The sequence below is a fragment of the Nansenia antarctica genome (genome assembly GCF_963989245.1).
Source record: "Nansenia antarctica genome assembly, chromosome: 1".
NCBI classification, from domain to species: Eukaryota; Metazoa; Chordata; class Actinopteri; order Argentiniformes; family Microstomatidae; genus Nansenia; species Nansenia antarctica.
In genome coordinates this window covers 88,099,593-88,118,129 of record NC_137674.1, presented here as the reverse complement: position 1 = coordinate 88,118,129, position 18,537 = coordinate 88,099,593, and the positions used below count along the sequence as shown (strand labels likewise).

The window sequence follows — 18,537 nt, the reverse complement described above, 5'->3', positions numbered from 1 at the left end:
TCCACGGTGACTGAGTTGGTGCAGTTCACTATGTGGTTCACTATGGACCAGTGAAAATACAAAGACCAGGGACCTCATTTATAGAAAGTACTTTGAATCAAATTTGATCTTACCCGTGTCGTACGTGGAAACGATCGTAGCTCTACGTCAGGTATTGACTTGACGAACGCACATTACCTACTGGTTATGCAGAGTTATTACAGGCATGTGTGCTGCACTGCCTACTGTAATTCATGCGACGGCTCGTAATAAAATGAACGACGTTTTTATCAGCCGAGAAAATTAGTTTAATTCAAGATTTAAAGGGAACTGATGTTTATGATTGTATTTCAGTCTTCCTTTATATGCCAATAGGTTATTGTATGGTGTAATCATTCTAGATTGAGGCGTGATAAAGGCGGTCGGGTACATCCCAGCCCTCCTTCAGCCGCATGATGTGGTCGGGGGAATTCGGGGGCGAGCGTTTGCGACCGCGTGTCTATTTCTAATAAAAGACTGTCGATCTCCTCAGTAAAGTTTTTCTTCTTTCGTTTGTCTACAGAGGGCTAAAGACTGTCTTGTAATAGTCAGGCTTTTGGATAGCCCCAAAAGCTTGTCTTTCTGTGTCCTGTTGATATTGTTGTACACCTGTTGTCTGTTACTTGTTCTTATTTTCACTTGTTTGCCTGTTTTAACCTGCTGTGGCTTTCGCTCTTTTATTATGTTTTATTGTGTTTCTTCTTTATTATGTTCTCTACTATGTAAAGCACTTTGTGACCCTTGGTCTGGGAAAGGTGCTGTACAAATACATTTTACTTACTTACTTACTGTAAAGACCAAACCTTACTGCGAAGCGAGAGAGGAAATAGAGGGTGTAATGACTTACCGTTCTGCTCTCCGCTCCCAGAGAGAAGCGGTGTTTCTGCAGCTCTGCTCAGGTAAAACAGGCCATCAAGCCTGTCCCTCCCGGCAGAGAGCTCCCCTCCTCTCCTCCGCCTGCCATGAGTGTCGATGTTACAAGCTCTTAACGCCGCTGCCGCCACACACTGGCAGCTAGCTCCTGAGGCGCCCAGGGTGCTAATCGGATTAGCCTTCTCGGTCCCAGCTTGTTTCAACAGAAATAGTTCAAAACAGAGGCCTGCTCCCGATCATCACCAAGTGTGTTATGAGTTACTGTAGCTCCTCTTTGGACCCAGACGCAGAGCAGAACAAAGAAAGGAGATGTAGGCGAGTTGTAGAATCAAAAATAACGTCACTCTTTTACTAGAGGAGTTTATTCAGGGCCACAGAACAACCGTACTAGAATACGAGAAAACAAAAGGGGAGAAACACTCAAGTCTCCAAAATCTGATCGAAAATAATAAAGAGCTCGACAAGGCCGATACAAACAACTGTTCTCAGCAAAAGTCAATCACAGAACTTTACTTCCAACTCGGTTCGGTAAGGTAAGGCTTTGAGGACAGGCACAACAGGTTCACACAACATGAAAGGAACATCTGACAAAGACAAAGACAATGGGGAACAGGGAGCATCTATACACACCAGGGAGCTAACAAGACCAGGTGCTCTAAATTACAGCTAATGAGAAGGACTAACAGAACCATACACAAGATCACCAAGAGGGGGCGACAAAGCACCGCTAACTGAGCTGAGCGAATCCCCAGACCTTACACACACACTAACCCTAACCCTCAACTTTGAACAAAGCAATTCATGTGCCGCATTACAATATGAGTCATAGGCGTTCTTTCATTCCTGCTGTGTCTACAGAACCTACTGTATAAATGGTAAATGGACTGATTTAGCAGTAATATAGCGCCTTATTCCAAAGCGCTTTACAATGGCCTCTCATTCACCCATTTACACACACATTCACACACCAGTGGCGGCAAGCTACCATGCAAGGCGCCGGCCCGCTCATTGGGAGCAATTTGGGGGTTCAGTGTCTTGCCCAAGGACACTTCGACAAGTGGCCAGCCGGGGTTTGAACTGCCGATCTGCTGACCTTGCGATCATTAGATGCCGGCTCTACCTCCTGAGACACAGCCTCTACCTCCTGAGACACAGCCTCTACCTCCACCAGCCTCTACCTCCTGAGACACAACCACCCCACATACGCCTCACATACTGTATGGTGATCTGCATAAAGCTGATACAGTAAATATGTTAGTAATGCGGGATGGTGAGCATAGTGTACAGTACAGGGAGTACCGCTCTTTTCAAAAGCCACATCCTGAAACTGTGTGATTTAAATGTTTCTCAACACAGCGGTTAATGTACAGTGGCTATAGAAAGTCATCACACCCCTTCACTTCTTCCGTATTTTGTTGTGTTATAGACTCAATTTAAAATGTATTAAATAAATATTGAAAATTGGCATCAATCCACACACAATACCCCATAATGACAAAGTGAAAACAATTTTTTAGAAATTAAAATTGAAACACAGAAATACCCCTTTGCTATGACACTCCTAACCCAGCTAAACAGCTGAAATGTCATCAACAAATCACTCAATAAAGTTGAATTGAGTTCATCCTAATGCCTTTACCTGTGTTTTATAGACTAAAATATTTTAAATTAGGAGCTATTTGCAAGAGGACCAATCAGAATTCTTCCAAAATGTCTACACTGATGACATCACAGCTTTGATACCTTCCATAGAACATCCCAGAGAGAGCTCACAGTCATGTGTCCCCTCCAGGGAAGGGTCTCAGGGAAGGGTGGCAGAATAGCCCCCTACAGGCCACCATGGACACAGCAGAGGTGGAAGGTGTTGAGAATAGTTCCCCCTACAGGCCACCATGGACACAGCAGAGGTGGAGGGTGTTGAGAATAGCTCTCCCTACAGGCCAACATGGACACAGCAGAGGTGGAGGGTGTTGAGAATAGCTCCCCCTACAGGCCACCATGGACACAGCAGAGGTGGAGGGTGTTGAGAATAGCTCCCCCTACAGGCCACCCCATGGACGCAGCAGAGGTGGAGGGTGTTGAGAATAGCTCCCCCTACAGGCCACCCCATGGACGCAGCAGAGGTGGAGGGTGTTGAGAATAGCTCCCCCTACAGGCCACACCAGGGACACAGCAGAGGTGGAAGGTGTTGAGAGAACTGTGTCCCAGGATAGAGTTGAGCGGTCAGTGATGACATCACACTTCCTGGTCCAGTGTGTGGTTCGAATCCTGGTGATAATGGTTGCCCCTGGTAACCCCTGGTGATAATGGTTACCCCTGGTTACCCACAGTGCTTGTTCAGAAGATGTTCCATATCACAGGAAGGAGTCACATGCAATGCCCTCTGGGAAATAACTTTCTGCAAACAAGCGACGTCGACACAGGCAGATCACACACACACACACACACAGTGGAAGAACATAATATTGATCAATAATGTTTGCATTGGTCTGATAAGATTAACAGCTCACAGTAAAATGTAAACACTATTTGTTCCATGATTTATAAGACAGGTAACTCAGGCAAAACGGTGTCGCGCAAGAATGCTGATACCTGATGTAAGACACTAGCCTGTCAGAATCTGCTATGTGTCTACATAGAATCTACCTTGTTATGTGCAAGTATGATGCTTTTATAGTTGAAAATGTTGACCTTTATAGTTATTTAACTTGTCAAATGTTATGTATGTTCATCTAGCCCCCCCACCCACCCCCGGTCGATTAAACACCCGTCAATCGAAAACTCCAACCCCCCGACAAAACGTGTGTGTGGGGGGGGCACGTTCAAAATCTTGCTTAGGGTCACAAAAATTCTAGGGCCGGCCCTGGCAATTACATACAGTAGTAACGTACTGTTCAGTGTGGGAAAATAAATGAAATGGTAGTATTGAACATTGTACAGTAGGTTACAGACCAAACAAAGCCCACTACCAAATGTGTAGCTACAACCTACCTGGTATTCCTACAAGATCCCATCTAGTCTGTTTTTCACCAGTATAGAGTGGTTGTACCATGTCAGTGACCTTTCCATTGGATTCCTGGTGTCAAAATGATATGATAAAGTGGGTTCATTTGTCTTTGTAGGATGTCTGGTTCAGGAGTTATGAAAATCTGTGTTTTTTCTCTGTTCGCGTGGACATCAGTTCAAGATGGCCACCAAATGAACCCCATGATACATTAGTTACCATGGCAACATGAAGAAACCGTAACTAGACATCATTAGGGTCTTAAAAAACAGGTTACAAAAAGGTTATTCAGGTAGATAGGAAGCTATTTCTCCTACTAGACTAATCAGGGAAAGGTCAGCAATCTCAGGTCAGGAGGTTGGACACGTGGATGAACAGTTTGTTGCAGCAGTACTTTGTCTAATCACCTTAGTTGAGACACTGAAACCAATTGAATGCAGCCAGTGTAGTTAGTTAACAAAAACATGTGATGAAATTAATAAAACATAAATACAAAATATTCCTTTTATTTATTGTTTTTACCTAAAGACTACAGTGTTACGTCTGTAGCTCTAAAAGGTATCTACATTTGCATGTTATGTACAGCTTATTCCATTGTTGTTGTCTTATTAACAAGGTCAAAGAGAGGTGGTAGAAACACAGTGTTGAGAACAAACAAACCAAACAACTCAAACGAGTCCAAAACTTTGGAAAAAGAGACAGTGTCACGAAACGCGACAGATTTCAGTGCAATATCTCACAATGCAGTTCTCATTCGTTCACACTTTCCTCAAGTCCAACCGTAATCTTCGACAAATAATGTCACTGTGTCAAACAAGAAGAAAACAAAACAAACGTGTGTCTTTAACGTGTTTAACACAGACTCTTAATCACCTGTCTGTCTTCCCTCCCAAACGCAGGTGTTCAACGGTACATCGTTGTTAAGACCAGTCAGTAGACTGACGCATAGATCAAACTTGGAGGACTGGGAGTCAAACCAACATGGCAACATTTCCAACATAGTTATCATCATCCCAAGTTACAATTGATAGTCCGTTACATTGTCCTACAAAGCACCTACAAAGTAAAACTTCCTTTGATTACGTCCACAAGGTTTCCCTATCTAGGGCTTTCTGTCTGTAAGCTGGAGGTGTGATTCAGCTAGCCGTGGGAGCTAGCCACGGGAGCTAGCCATGGGACCTAGCCACGGGACCTAGCCACGGGAGCTAGCCGTGGCACCTAGCCATGGGACCTAGCCACGGGAGCTAGCCATGGGACCTAGCCACGGGTCCTAGCCATGGGACCTAGCCACGGGAGCTAGCCATGGGACCTAGCCACGGGTCCTAGCCATGGGACCTAGCCACGGGAGCTAGCCGTGGCACCTAGCCATGTGACCTAGCCACGGGAGCTAGCCACGGGACCTAGCCATGGGAGCTAGCCATGGGAGCTAGCCATGGGAGCTAGCCATGGGAGCTAGCCACGGGAGCTAGCCACGGGAGCTAGCCACGGGACCTGGTAAAACCCTCTTCTCAAGGACCAGACCACTTTAGATGCCGTCCCTCAGGCAGGCCTTGGGACGAAGGCTATTCACGGTTTTCTACACAACCACAAGAAAACGCCCAGCCCTCCGAGTCCTTCAGTCAACACGCTAAAAAGAGAATTAGTCAAATTTGGAATACGTTTTAGTAATGTGATGTTTTTATTTCTTTAAATCTATCTTTTTTCATTTTGATTTATTTTTCTTACTCCAAGCGTTATTCGATAGTCAAATGTATTGAGAAATACTGCTTCACATTACCCAAAGAAACACTGTCATTCATATGCATCACAGACTGCTGTATATGGAATGTATTCCTCTACAATGAAAAACACAAGTCATCAATTGAACTAAAATCACCTTTCCAAACATATTCACACTTTATTTAATGTGTTGAAACACCCTTTAGTATTGTTCAAGTACAACAATTAGCAAAAAAGGGACAATAGATCACAATTCTGAATTCACATTTGTTTATACTGTTATTTTTATATAGCTATTTATTGAACAAACCCCAAAGGTATTTTTAAAACCATTCCCATAAAACACCTTTCATTCTTTAATACAGATATCTCTATTCCACAGTATTTTTCTCTCATGGTTTGGGTTTCACTATTTTCATATTAGAATTGCCTTTAATGACCACAGTAAGATGAGTGAGTTAAACCAAACGTATGTCCCAGCATGCACTGTGGTGCAGCACAGCCCTCAGAGCATCAAGGTTGGTTGAGACCACAGACTAAAGCTTCCTTTTAAAATAAATATTACAAGACATCACAGAAATGTAGGTTATGGTCATACAGGTTCAGCTAGGGTCTTGATGAGGTGGGGGGGGGGGGGAGCTATGGACAGCAGAGAGACGTATGTCATTGTTTATGGATGACTGGGCTTAATGGTTTTTCAAGTATAAAAAAGAAGAAGCGATTTAAAAAGAGGAGAAGGTTCTCTCCTTGGCTGTGGCACAAAAAAAGGCAAAATGGAGCAAGCTTGTGAATAACAATCTGCTCCTCTGGCAGCAGAGAGAGCTAGCGAAACATAACAGAGCAGAGAGAGCTAGCTAGCGAACATAACGTCACAACCACTAGTCCTCCTCCTTGGGTTCCTGTGGACAGAACCTCCAACACAGACAGGAAAAAATGGAGTCGCAAAAAAATAAGTCACAGACGTCGCAAAATGTTCTCCTTTAGCAGCCTCGCTCGGAGGGCAGTTAAAAAGACGACAGTTAAAATCATCTTTAAAAAGGAAAAGAAGAAGGGCTCTCTTCTGTTAAATACAACCGTGCAACTGATTGCAACCGTGTATGTGTGTGTTCTCATACAGTATATAAAAAAACTAAGTTGAGCACAGTCCACAAAAAAAAAGAAAAAAAAGAAAAGTGGTCATGTTACGTGTTACGCACTCGTCTTTGGCAAGAAGTCCTTGTAAGTACGCTGCTTCCCAAGTCTGTCACTTTTAGAGAGCCTCAAGTTCATGTCACCTACGGCCCATCTCGCTCTGTCTCATGAAGTGAATGTTGTTAGCGCTGTCCGACAGCTCCGGGTACTGGTCCATGGAGACCACGTAGTAGCCGTCGTAGCCTTGGACTTTCCCCGAGCCCAGCAGCTGTTGCCTCTCCCCTTCGGTCCAGGCGCGTGAGCCCTCCTCCCCCTCCCGCAGTCTCTGCCGCTCACGCTGCCAGGCCTGGCCCACCGCCCTCTCGCGGGCCAGCTCCAGGACGCGGGCCCTCTCCTCGTCCACAGAGCTCCCGTAGCGCATGTTCAGACGCAGCTCGCCGTACTGCAGCTGGATGTCCGTGAGGCGCCTAGTCCTCCCGTTGAGCACGGCGTTCACCTGTGACACCGTCACGTTGACGCCCGTCTCCAGCGTGCGGCGGCCCACGTTCATGCCGATCAGAGCCAGGTCGCCCTCCACCGGGCCCAGCTTGACGAAGTAGTGTGTGTCCACGCCGGCGATGGTGAAGTGCAGGTCAGAGAGGTAGAAGGCGTCGTCCAGGACCGCCGCCATGCGCCGCCCGTCCTCGTTGGCCAGGCTGATGATGTCGGTGCTGACCCGGCCGTCCCGGAGGGCGAACTTCACCCCCTTGCCGAAGATGGAGCCCCCCGAGGCGAAGAGCGTCTTCCCTTCGGTCTGGGGGCAGCCGGCGCTGGAGGAGCCGTAGATCTGGCCGAAGCGCTCCAGCTTGACGAAGGCCTTCAGCTGCCTCTGGACCTCGCACTGCACGCCCAGCACAGACTGGAACACAAGAAAGCGTTGGTTAGTCTCACCATCACCATCACATCCTAGTGTTTACCCTGTTACGGCCTCCTCCCTCTCTGCTGTCTTAGGCTATGTCCACACCAATACGGTTTTTGATAAACGTGGATTTTATATTCGTTTTGGGGGGTTCGTCCACACGCAAACAAGTTTTTGCCCCCTGAAAACGATAAAAAAAAAAAAAAACTGAGTGAAAGAGTGAAGATAAAAATGCTGTTTATTATTGACGTGTGGACGAGATAGACAGAGTTACATTATATAACAGTTGTTATGAATCACAACCTCTATGACTGATGTTGTGAACGTTTCACACGTCACGGCGAGGGCGGAGGTGTTTGTTCCCACCTCCCGTCTCTCTGATCATTAATGACAGGTATGATATTTAAAAAGGGTAAAACTACCCACGTTTGACAGCCATGCTGTGCAGAACAGTGGAGGGTGGTGACTTCCAGAATTGAGGAGGCCAATTTTTTTCCGCTTGCTCGCTTCACTCGCGATGGAATGTTCCCTGTTCTTCTTATCTGTCTTTGTTAAAAATTATTAATTTGTGTTTGGCGGTACTGAAGGGATTGGGACACTCTCAGGATGGTGGATGAAGCAGCTTTTATTGCCTGCACAATGGGTCATCAAATAAACAAAACAATTGGCATGAATCTCTGGTCCGCCTGCAGCAGCTATTGTCCCTTCTGCTCAGGCTCACAACATTCACCACAACATACTACATACAATCAATGACATGTCAAAAGCACTCAAACACTATGTCAATCAGACACACAACATACAATTCAGAACAATACTTCATCCATTTCTAATATTTATCCTGCAGAACAGCACTCATACACGCGTGTGGCGGAAAATGGTACTACATGTGGAATTCAACATGACGTTACTGACTAGCCATGCCCTAGATCGCGAATGCTAGCAACACCACGAGTGGACTCTTACAAAATGCACCAAACATAGAACTCAAACAACATATGTAATAAGTTACCTGCATAATGGGTCATCAAATAAACAAAACAATTGGCATGAATCTCTGGTCCGCCTGCAGCATTGTCCCTTCTGCTCAGGCTCACAACATATTCACCACAACATACTACATACAATTATTAATTATTAATATTAAAAATAAAACTGTTCAATAAATCCTAAATGTTGTCTACCTATTCGATGTATAAATCGCGCCAGAATCTCGCCGACTTCCGAGGTCATTTTAAGCAAAAGTATTTGGCCAAATGAGCTATTATTTTCAGGGATAATAGCCATGGGTGTTCTAGACGTGTCCTGCAAAGGACAAGCCACTATGGCGAGTGTTTCTTTGACTGAAGTGACTGAAGAATTCTCAAAATGGCTTCATGTGATTGGACGAACAAAATGTCAATCTTTCAGCCCTGGACTCAATGCATGGTGAGGCCAGGCCTCCCTTGCCCACCCATTTTCAGTGATTTGGCCAATCACCTATTGCCATGAAAAAAATTGCATTACATTGACTTCTATGAGAAACCACTTTCCTGGGGGAGGCCTGGCCTCCCTCAATACAAACGGATAGGGATTCTGGCCTGTAGGTGCTTTACAATTGCAATATTGGGTTTTAGCCATGGAAAAATTCAGATTTATGAACAAAACGGAAATAATATAAATATTTAAAAAAAAAATGTTTTTTTGTTAAATAAATAAATAAAATAAATATAATTATTGCTTTTTTAAATCTCTCTCTCTTCTCTCAAATTATTGGGGAGGCCAGGCCTCCTCCACCTCTATGGAGGAGCCTCCACTGGTGCAGAATGACAGAGGAATCCGTCGGTACTGTATGCATACACTAACTGACTGAAGAGACCAAAAGCTTTGTGTGGACGGCTCTTCTCCTGAGGCAAAACACTAATCCTAATGCTCTAATATTTCTTGACAAGAGCTTCTCCTCCAGAGAGGGAAAGCATCCGAACTGGGCAGGAGAGCTGGACAACCAACCGACCGCAGAATGACAGAATATCTCAGGTTAGTCTGAGCAGAGCAACAAGATTTTTTTGCCCGCTGCCTCTGTGGTCCGGCCGGAGACCAGGAGACCAGGGGGCTGAGAGGCGTCAGGTGGAGTCTTTGTCAACAGAGGAGAGCGTCCAACTGACAGGTTCTAATTCTGTCCCTCGGCTGGTTCGATGCCCCCCCCCTCCCTGCCTCTCTCTTCCCTCTGGGTGGGTGGGGGGGGCAGAGGAGCAGACTGCAGTGACCAGCCTCTCTGGTGTGTGTTTGTCTGTGTGTGTGTGGGTCTGTGTGTGTGTCTGTGTCTGTGTGTGTCTGTGTGTGTGTGTGTGTGTGTGTGTGTGTGTGTGTGTGAGACACTGTGCACGGGGTCTCCTGTCCCGGGGGGGCTGAGAGAGGGTCAGCTGTGCTGGGGGGGGAGGGGCTGAGAGAGGGTCAGCTGTGCTGGAGAGCCCCATCAGCTGTGCTGGAGAGTGGGGGGGGGGGCTCTGGCCTGGGGGGGGGGGGGGCTGAGAGAGGGTCAGCTGTGGTCCCAGTGGGGGGGGTCTGGCCTGGGGGAGACTTCACACCACTCCACCACCGCTGTGTTGTTTACCACGGCAGCTCTGTGACCCTGGCCAGCCCTCCACAGGGGTCAGGGGGAGGGGGGGGAGGCCCCTGCCTTTCTGCCACTTTGCTGAAACTACCTCCCGGGACACTCTCAGACAGGCATCGTTCACCTAGCATGGAGTTAGCACTGTTTAACCCTATAACAGCCATGGGTGGGGTCATTAACACTAGAACAGCCATGGGTGGGGTCATTAACACTAGAACAGCCATGGGTGGGGTCATTAACACTAGAACAGCCATGGGTGGGAACATTAACACTAGAACAGCCATGGGTGGGGTCATTAACACTAGAACAGCCATGGGTGGGGTCATTAACACTAGAACAGCCATGGGTGGGGTCATTAACACTAGAACAGCCATGGGTGGGGTCATTAACACTAGAACAGCCATGGGTGGGGTCATTAACCCTAGAACAGCCATGGGTGGGGTCATTAACCCTAGAACAGCCATGGGTGGAGTCATTAACACTAGAACAGCCATGGGTGGGGTCATTAACACTAGAACAGCCATGGGTGGGGTCATTTGACCTGGTGAGTAATTTCTTATTTTTTATATATCTTTGCACTCGATCAAATTTCAGGACCGTCCTTTCATGACTTGTCCTAGATATGTGCGTTCTACCACCCAGTATCCTTACATTTTCAAAATCACATCAGGATAAGCTAGTATAAAGCTATTTTGGTGTTTTTCTGTGTAGGAGGCAGGATAATTTACACGAGGCACCAACTAGTGGTCGTTGTGTGTAAATAGGAGCTTCCCATTGTAAAGACTATTTGACCCCAGAGGCGGTAATCTTATAGTAGGTAACATAGACACGGCTGTTCTAGTGTTAAGGATGTTCTAGTGTTAAGGCTGTTCTAGTGTTAAGGCTGTTCTAGTGTTAAGGCTGTTCTGGTGTTAAGGCTGTTCTAGTGTTAAGGCTGTTCTGGTGTTAAGGCTGTTCTAGTGTTAAGGATGTTCTAGTGTTAAGGCTGTTCTAGTGTTAAGGCTGTTCTAGTGTTAAAGTCAGGCATCAGGCCAGATCCTGCCACCCTCATCTGTCTGCATCTTCACGCCATCCTGTCAATCTGTATGCTGCTTCTGCTACACTGATGGAACCGGAGCCTAAATGAAAGGAAAGACTGAGATCCAAGCACATATCCTTTCTGCATCTTTAAAATTCGCCAGTACTTTAAGTTTAGGGGCTAAATTCATGCTTCAAAGAACCTCATATTTAATTAAGATGCGTTGGCTATCTGGAGTGACGACCGATATAGAAAGTAACACCGCCCTGAGCTCTGTTCTCTGTTCTCTGTTTTTGCAACTGCGATTCAAAGGCGGCAGACGTTAACCAGGAACCTGTGGCGATTCCAATTGCCAACGATCAATAGCGTCTAACACATTCAGCAGATAATAAGTCGCTATCGAACATCCTCTCTACCTGAGGTAACACCTGGGTGTGAGAGAGGGAGAAACAGCTCTAACAGACACAGGTAGTGTGATTAAACATCAAACACAGTCTAGCACTGACCCCCATGGTGGAGTTGTCAAACAGCAATCATTTGTCAGTAATTAAAATCGTAAGGTTTAACAAAATAGGTGAATAATGGATGATTTCTTTAGCTCCCTGGCTTTCAGAATGATTCGTAGGCAGGTCTGGGACTGCATGCAGACAGGTAGAACACAACCGCCCACTGTGAGGTTCACGACCAGGCTTCTAGCGGTGTTATATTTGTCTGAAAATAAACCACTAAAACATGTATTAATGTCTTCAATCTGCTATCGTCTCGGAGGTGGAAAATCTGAAATGAAAATGCTTTTGACCTTTGAATACAATTACACCTCTTTTATAGCTTCCTCGAAGGAATCAGTGCACAAGCATGTGTGTTTTTGTTACCGAACTCATTTTAAAATTAAATTGTACAATAGTTGTACACTTGAAAGTCTCCTTGCCATTATTTTTCCTCGACTTCTGCTTTCAGAGCTAGTTATTAATTACGGTGTTACTAAAACCCAATAATAACTGAATGCAGAGGCACTTATGTAATATGACAAAGAGCAGATACATTTATATAACCTTACAGTTACAACTGGCCCTTTGTGGCTCGGGATGAAATTGAGTTTGACACCCCTGCCTTGAAGGGCATATCCTGACGTCTGCGTTGAAAAGAGTAATGGGCGGAGAGGAAAATTCTATCCTGTCTAACCTTAGGAGCTGGAACAGTTGTATAACCCTTCCTCATTAACACACTCGCCAGTCCTAGGTGTTGTCGTTAGAGGAGCGTGTCGGTCGACACAGGGGTGAGACCTGTCCTCTGGTATTGACTAAACAGCCATGAAAGCCTATCATGTTAAGGCGATGCCTCAAGTCGGGATGAGGATTGTCACGCTGTCACTGCATTCCTGACGTGTGGTGTTCTCTGGCTGTAACCCAACCCTGGGAGAACAACAGCGGTCTCGGGTGACTTGGGAGGCAACTTAAAAGGGGGCTGATAAACACGGGAATCAGAGCATGTCTGCTGCCTCTCTGACTCCGGCTGACGGTGTAAGGGCGAGATGAAATCGATGGGCAGCGGTGGGGAGAGTGGGGAGTGCATTTCCCTAATGGCAGGACAATTACAAGACCTGTTAGGCCTGACCCCCACTCCCCGAGCAGAGACCTGGAGCGCTGGCCCGCGGTTTGGCCTGAGAGCTAAGGAGCCCCTCTGGGAGTCTGGCTGCTGAGAGAGGAGTGGGTTGGAGAGGGGAGAGAGAGAGAGGAGTGGGTTGGAGAGGGGAGAGAGAGAGAGGAGTTTGTTGGAGAGGGGAGAGAGGGGAGAGAGAGAGGGGAAGAGGTTGATGGGCAGGGTGAGTCACACTCTTACCTTGGTGCTGTCCCACTCCTGGGTCTTTATCTGCGTCCGGACCAGTTCGTACGACGGCTCCATGGCGTCGGTTCCTGGTTTGCGATACCCGGGGATGACGTTGTACAACTGGAAGCCGAAGGTCACCAACCAACTGTTGACGTCTGTGGAGAGGAATGTTACATTTACATGTTTGGCATTTAGCAGACGCCTTATTCCAAAGCGACTTACACTTGATACATTTGACTAAGCAAGTGAATCATCAGTCCACCAGTCGTAGCAGGAAGAGTAATCTAGCTCAGGCCAGGGGCCACTGGCAGTCGTCGTAATAGAAGAAAGCATTTGTATTTAATTTTACACTGGAGAAACAGTACAGGGGGAGTGGGGGGGGAGTAGACATTTTAGGAGACACAGTATAGGGGGAGAAGCAGGTGTCTCAGGAGACACAGTGCTGAGGGATAGTAGATGTCTCAGGAGGAGCAGTTAAGATGTAACCTGAAGAGATGGAGGTCTTCAGTCTGTCACGATGTCAAACATACAAACAACAGTACCACAATGGATTTCAGGTCATACGCCACTGTTATTAAAATAACAAACAAAAACAATTCCTCCCTCAAGAGAACTGCAGGGCTGCACAGTAAGAAGAGTGATTCTAAATCTAAAAGCTCGTACTTCTCTCCTTGGAGTAAGTCAGGACGCTTGATTAGCATCAGACGCATCAGATGCTAGGCTAGCTGTGATTAGATGACGATTCTTATCCACTCTTCCAGGTACGGAGGACTGATGATGCAAACACAACTGGAATAGGCACTCTGGAGACATCAGGAGAACTGGCTTGTGCAGATTCAAATCTAACTTTAGCCTTGCAATATCAAATTTGTCATTTTCATATCTTTGAATGCAATGAGGTGCATTGATTTGAAACCACATGTGACACGTTCTAATGCTTTGGTCCTCATGTCGGGATCTGATGTAATGATCGGATTGTTCTTTAGAAAAATGTGAATACATTTCCACGTTGTTGAAAATCAACGACACGTCGCTAGTCGACTAACACAGCTTGTTTTGTGAGCCTGCTAACAATGTAAAGTAGTGTTGTAGTTAACTAGGTAACAATGTAAAGTAGTGTTCTAGTTAACTAGGTAGCAGTGGGGATTACTCACCCAATACATTGCGTTGTTGCAGTATTTTGGCTTGACTAGCGACTTGTGATTCTCAACAACGTAGTTCCGTGTTTCGAAAGAAAAGTCCCAACATTCTGATTGGTTGCCGACATGCGGCCCAAACGATCAGACTGTGTCACACATGATAGAGGGGAGCATGAACCATGAAGAGACAGAGTGATTGAGGTCATTAGTTCCCCTCACCCCTCAGACATACAGCGTTTGTCAGGGACAGCAGAGTACAACTGCTGTGACACTCTGTCACTCCTCTGTAATGCTGCATTGTGGCGACTGACAATGTTTTTTTTTTTTTACTACTAATGTGTCTGAGGACAATGCAATGACCCTCGTAATTCAGTGAATGGACTGGAAATGTCACTGCCATCAGTCACAATTGAGGCAGACCCACTCTAGTAGCAACAGTCTGCTTAGCATTCCAGCTCCAGACAGACAAGAGGCCCCTGAGGCTGGGAGGCAGAGCTGAACGCTCTCTCTCTCTTTAGCTGGGTATTAAATGCAGGAGCCCCACAATGTCACAAGCACTCAGACAGGTGGAAGGCGTTTAGAGTTGAACATTTTACAAAGTTTGGGCTTTTTTACTCTTAAGTCATGTGTTTTTGCCCATAGCTGCCCGGCACACATTGTGCTAATAACATTAACATCAACAGTCATTTTCGTCTCGTCTTTCCAATAGCATAAGAACATAAGAACATAGGTCAGGGGCGGCTGTGTGTCAGGAGGTAGAGCCGCCGCCGTCTAATGATCGCAAGGTTGATAGATCTGCGGTTCGAGTCCCGGCTTGCTACATGTCGAAGTGTCCTTGGGCAAGACACTGAACCAAATTGCTCCCAGTGAGCGGGCCGGTGCCTTGCATGGTAGCTTGCCGCCATTGGTGTGTGAATGTGTGTGTGAACGGGTGAATGAGAGGCCGTTGTAAAGCGCTTTGGATAAAGGCGCTATATAAGTGCAGTCCATTCACCATTAATAATAAACAGTTAGTATTTTAAGCCCAAACACTCCTGTTAGCTCGTCGGTGTGACTGCGGAGCGCCAGCCTTATGATATGGTTCTTTTCTAACAATGTTGTTTCGCTTCCAACCACGGAGGTTGATACAACAGCCCTCGGCTCAGAGCTGTACAGCTCCATTGTGCTCTCTGTCTCCATTGGGGAGCCCCCACTGCCATTTACCCCCCCCCCCCCTCCGCACCAAGGCAACAGCATAATGGGATATTTCTCGGCAGGGACCAGAATGCTCAACAACGGAGACGGGGACTGAGCAGTTCATCATCGTTCCCTCTGAGTGCTTTCAAAATGAAACGCCATTGGCAAGAGAAAAGAGAGAAACACATCCAAACAGAGGAGAGGCTGAGAGACATCCCTCTCTGTGTAGGAGTAAGGAAAGTCTTATAACACCTCACCACCACGCTGCGTTTCACTTTGATGTTGGCAGGAGCTACACCCCCTTCTGTGAGGCCGATGCTATTCTGAATTTAAAGTGTAGGGAATTCAATAAAATAGAAAGACTTAAGAGGAGCCTCCCTTCACAGTATAGCATAGCAGTGTGTTAGCCCAGTCTCTCTAGAACAGCCATTTGACCATGTGAGTAAACATTTCTTTTTATATCTTTGCACTCGATCAAATTTCAGGACCCTCCTTCCATGACTTTTCCTAGATATGTGCGTTCTACCACCCAGTATCCTTACATTCTCAAAAATCACATCAGGATAAGCTAGTATGAAGCTATTTTGCAGTTTTTCTGTGTAGGAGGCAGGCTAATTTACAAGACGCGCCAACTAGTGGTCGTTGTGTGTAAATAGCAGCTTCACATTGTAAAGACTATGGTCATGTGACCCCCGAGGCGGCTCTTATAGTAGGTAACATAGACACAGCTGTTCTAGTGTTAAACTCTTATAGTAGGTAACATAGACACGGCTGTTCTAGTGTTAAACTCTTATAGTAGGTAACATAGACACGGCTGTTCTAGTGTCAACTGTCACTTAGATTCAACTGCCACAAATTTGAAATAAGATTTGACAGTTGGTGATGTGGTGTTCTATTGTTAACCACTGGTTTGTTTGGTTAGCTAGTTAGTTAGCTACACTATACCATAGTAGTGTATTGGCCCAGTCTCTGGTTTGTTTGGCTAGCTAGCAGCAGGACTCACCTGTCATGTAGCACTTGATCTCCTGGTTGTTGCTGAGCGGGTTGTTGCTCTTGAACATGTAGAGGTTGAAGGGCATGATGTTGTTGCTGTTGAGGCGGCTCCACACCTCGTGGTCGGGCGTGGTCCACCGCCCCGCCAGGACGTCGTAGTCTCTCCTGCCCATGTGCACCAGCCTGCTCAGCGGCTCGTACAGCCCCCCCTGGTAGCCCACCACCAGCTGGAACGCGGGGTTGGAGTCCAGGTACACCTCCCCGAACGCCGTGTGGAGGACCTGTTTGATCATGACCCCCGAGCCGCTGAACACAGCCAGCGGCGTGCCGATGTTGTCGCACGCCACGTAGAACTCGTCCCCGCTGCTGAGCTCCATGGCGAACAGGTGCCCCTGCAGGTCGTAGTACAGGGAGGTGATCTCCGAGCTGGAGTGGTTGTACATGTGCGTGACGCGCGTGGGGCTGGACAGGTCGGCGTAGAAGAACTGCAGGTGGTGACCCTGGCTGCTGCGGCTGGACACACGCCTGCCCAGGCCGTCGTAGCGGTACCTGAACAAGCAGTGTGGAGATCAGAAATGAAAACAACTATCTGACTACAGGGTTCCTACAAGTTTCAACAAGTCAAATTTAATACCTTTTTAGACCTTTCTAGACTTTTTAGACTATTTGAATAGAATTTTAGACCTATTCGCGACTCCATATAATAGCTTTTTGTCATCCTCGAGGTGATGAAATGAGGGATTTCACTGCCATACAGACAAAAAAGTCTGAAGGATAATTAATATAAAATAAAGTCCCATAATTACTCAAAAGTAAATGTATTAACATTAACAGTTAACTATAGAAAATCACTTCAACGTGAAGAGAACAAAGTGCACAAAAGCTTCCTTGCAGGACAAGCTAATCTCATTTTTATGAATTTGAAGATTTTTGGGATTACTGTTTTTACTTGAACCATGAATAAACTAAATCAATCAATCAATCAACCAATCAACCAATCAATCAATCAATCAATCAAACAACCAAACCCACCTGACGCTCCAGCCTGACTCCCGGTTGTAGGCCTTGACCAGCAGGGCGGAGCTGCTGTACTGGAAGAAGTCGTTCCCCCGCTGCTTCAGGAAGCCGTCCTCGTCCACGCGGTACTGCACGTCGCCCAGCCGGGTGATGCGGTCCCGGAGGTCGTAGCGCAGCGGCGTGAGGCGGGCGCTGTTCCCGGGGCTGAGGAGGTGCAGGTTGCCGTTCAGGTCGTAGCTGTACCGCCACAGGGGCTTGTCGTTGACCGAGACCACCTGCAGCTGCCCGTCCGCGTCGTACTCGTAGGTGTAGCGAGTCGTGTTAGCATACGGACCCACCTTTTCAAATAGATAGTTTTTCAGTTAGATAGTTTCTCGGCAGGACCCCAGGAAGAATAGCTACTGCATGTTTGCTGTATCTAATGGTGGATCCAAATAAACAAACAAACCTTCAGCTCCTTGGCGACCACACGGCCCATGTTGTCGTACTGGACCATCATCCAGTACATGAGCGAGCGGAAGATCTCGTACTGCACCTCCTTCACGCGGCCGTAGGCGTCAAAGTGCTTGGTGTGCGTCATGACAGCCGTGGTGATGATCTGGTTGATGTCGTAGTAGATGACGCCGAACTTCCCGAACTGCTCTGTCTTGCCCGACACGTCGTCGTAGCGATAGAGGTCGATGGGGAGGGGCGTCTCGTTGATCACCGCCTGCATGCTGGTGACCCGGAAGCTGTTGTCGTAGACGTAGTCGAAGCGGGCGTTCACCATCCCCTCCTCGCTGAAGCGGAAGATCTGCCGGTCGATGAGCGGGCCGATCTGCCAAGTCACGTCAAGTCAACTTTATTTATATAGCACATTTAACACTAGAACAGCCAAGAGGGGTGAGTAAAAAAAATGTCATATCTTTGCACTTGATCAAATTTCAGGACCCTCCTTTCATGACTTTTCCTAGATATGTGCGTTCTACCACCCAGCATCCTTACGTTTTCAAAATCACATCAGGATAAGATAGTATAAAGCTATTTTGCAGTTTTTCTGTGTAGGAAGCAGGCTAATTTACCAGTGGCCAACTAGTGGTCGTCGTGTGTAAATAGCAGCTTGAGCATTGTAAAGAGGTAGCACTTTTAGTA

General features: G+C 46.7%; 1 protein-coding gene across 1 annotated transcript in view; it reads right to left on the bottom strand.

The window, feature by feature from the left end:
* Positions 1-6,884: 6,884 nt before the first annotated feature.
* Positions 6,885-18,537, bottom strand: part of tenm4 (teneurin transmembrane protein 4) — a gene marked incomplete at both ends in the record, with an annotated part of 257,838 nt that continues 246,185 nt past the window's right edge. Inside the window, 5 exons of the mRNA XM_080526836.1 lie at positions 6,885-7,643; positions 13,094-13,236; positions 16,400-16,938; positions 17,422-17,744; positions 17,855-18,223. Of these exons, the coding sequence (XP_080382962.1) occupies positions 6,885-7,643; positions 13,094-13,236; positions 16,400-16,938; positions 17,422-17,744; positions 17,855-18,223 (2,133 nt within the window). The remainder of the gene's footprint in view (positions 7,644-13,093; positions 13,237-16,399; positions 16,939-17,421; positions 17,745-17,854; positions 18,224-18,537) is intronic.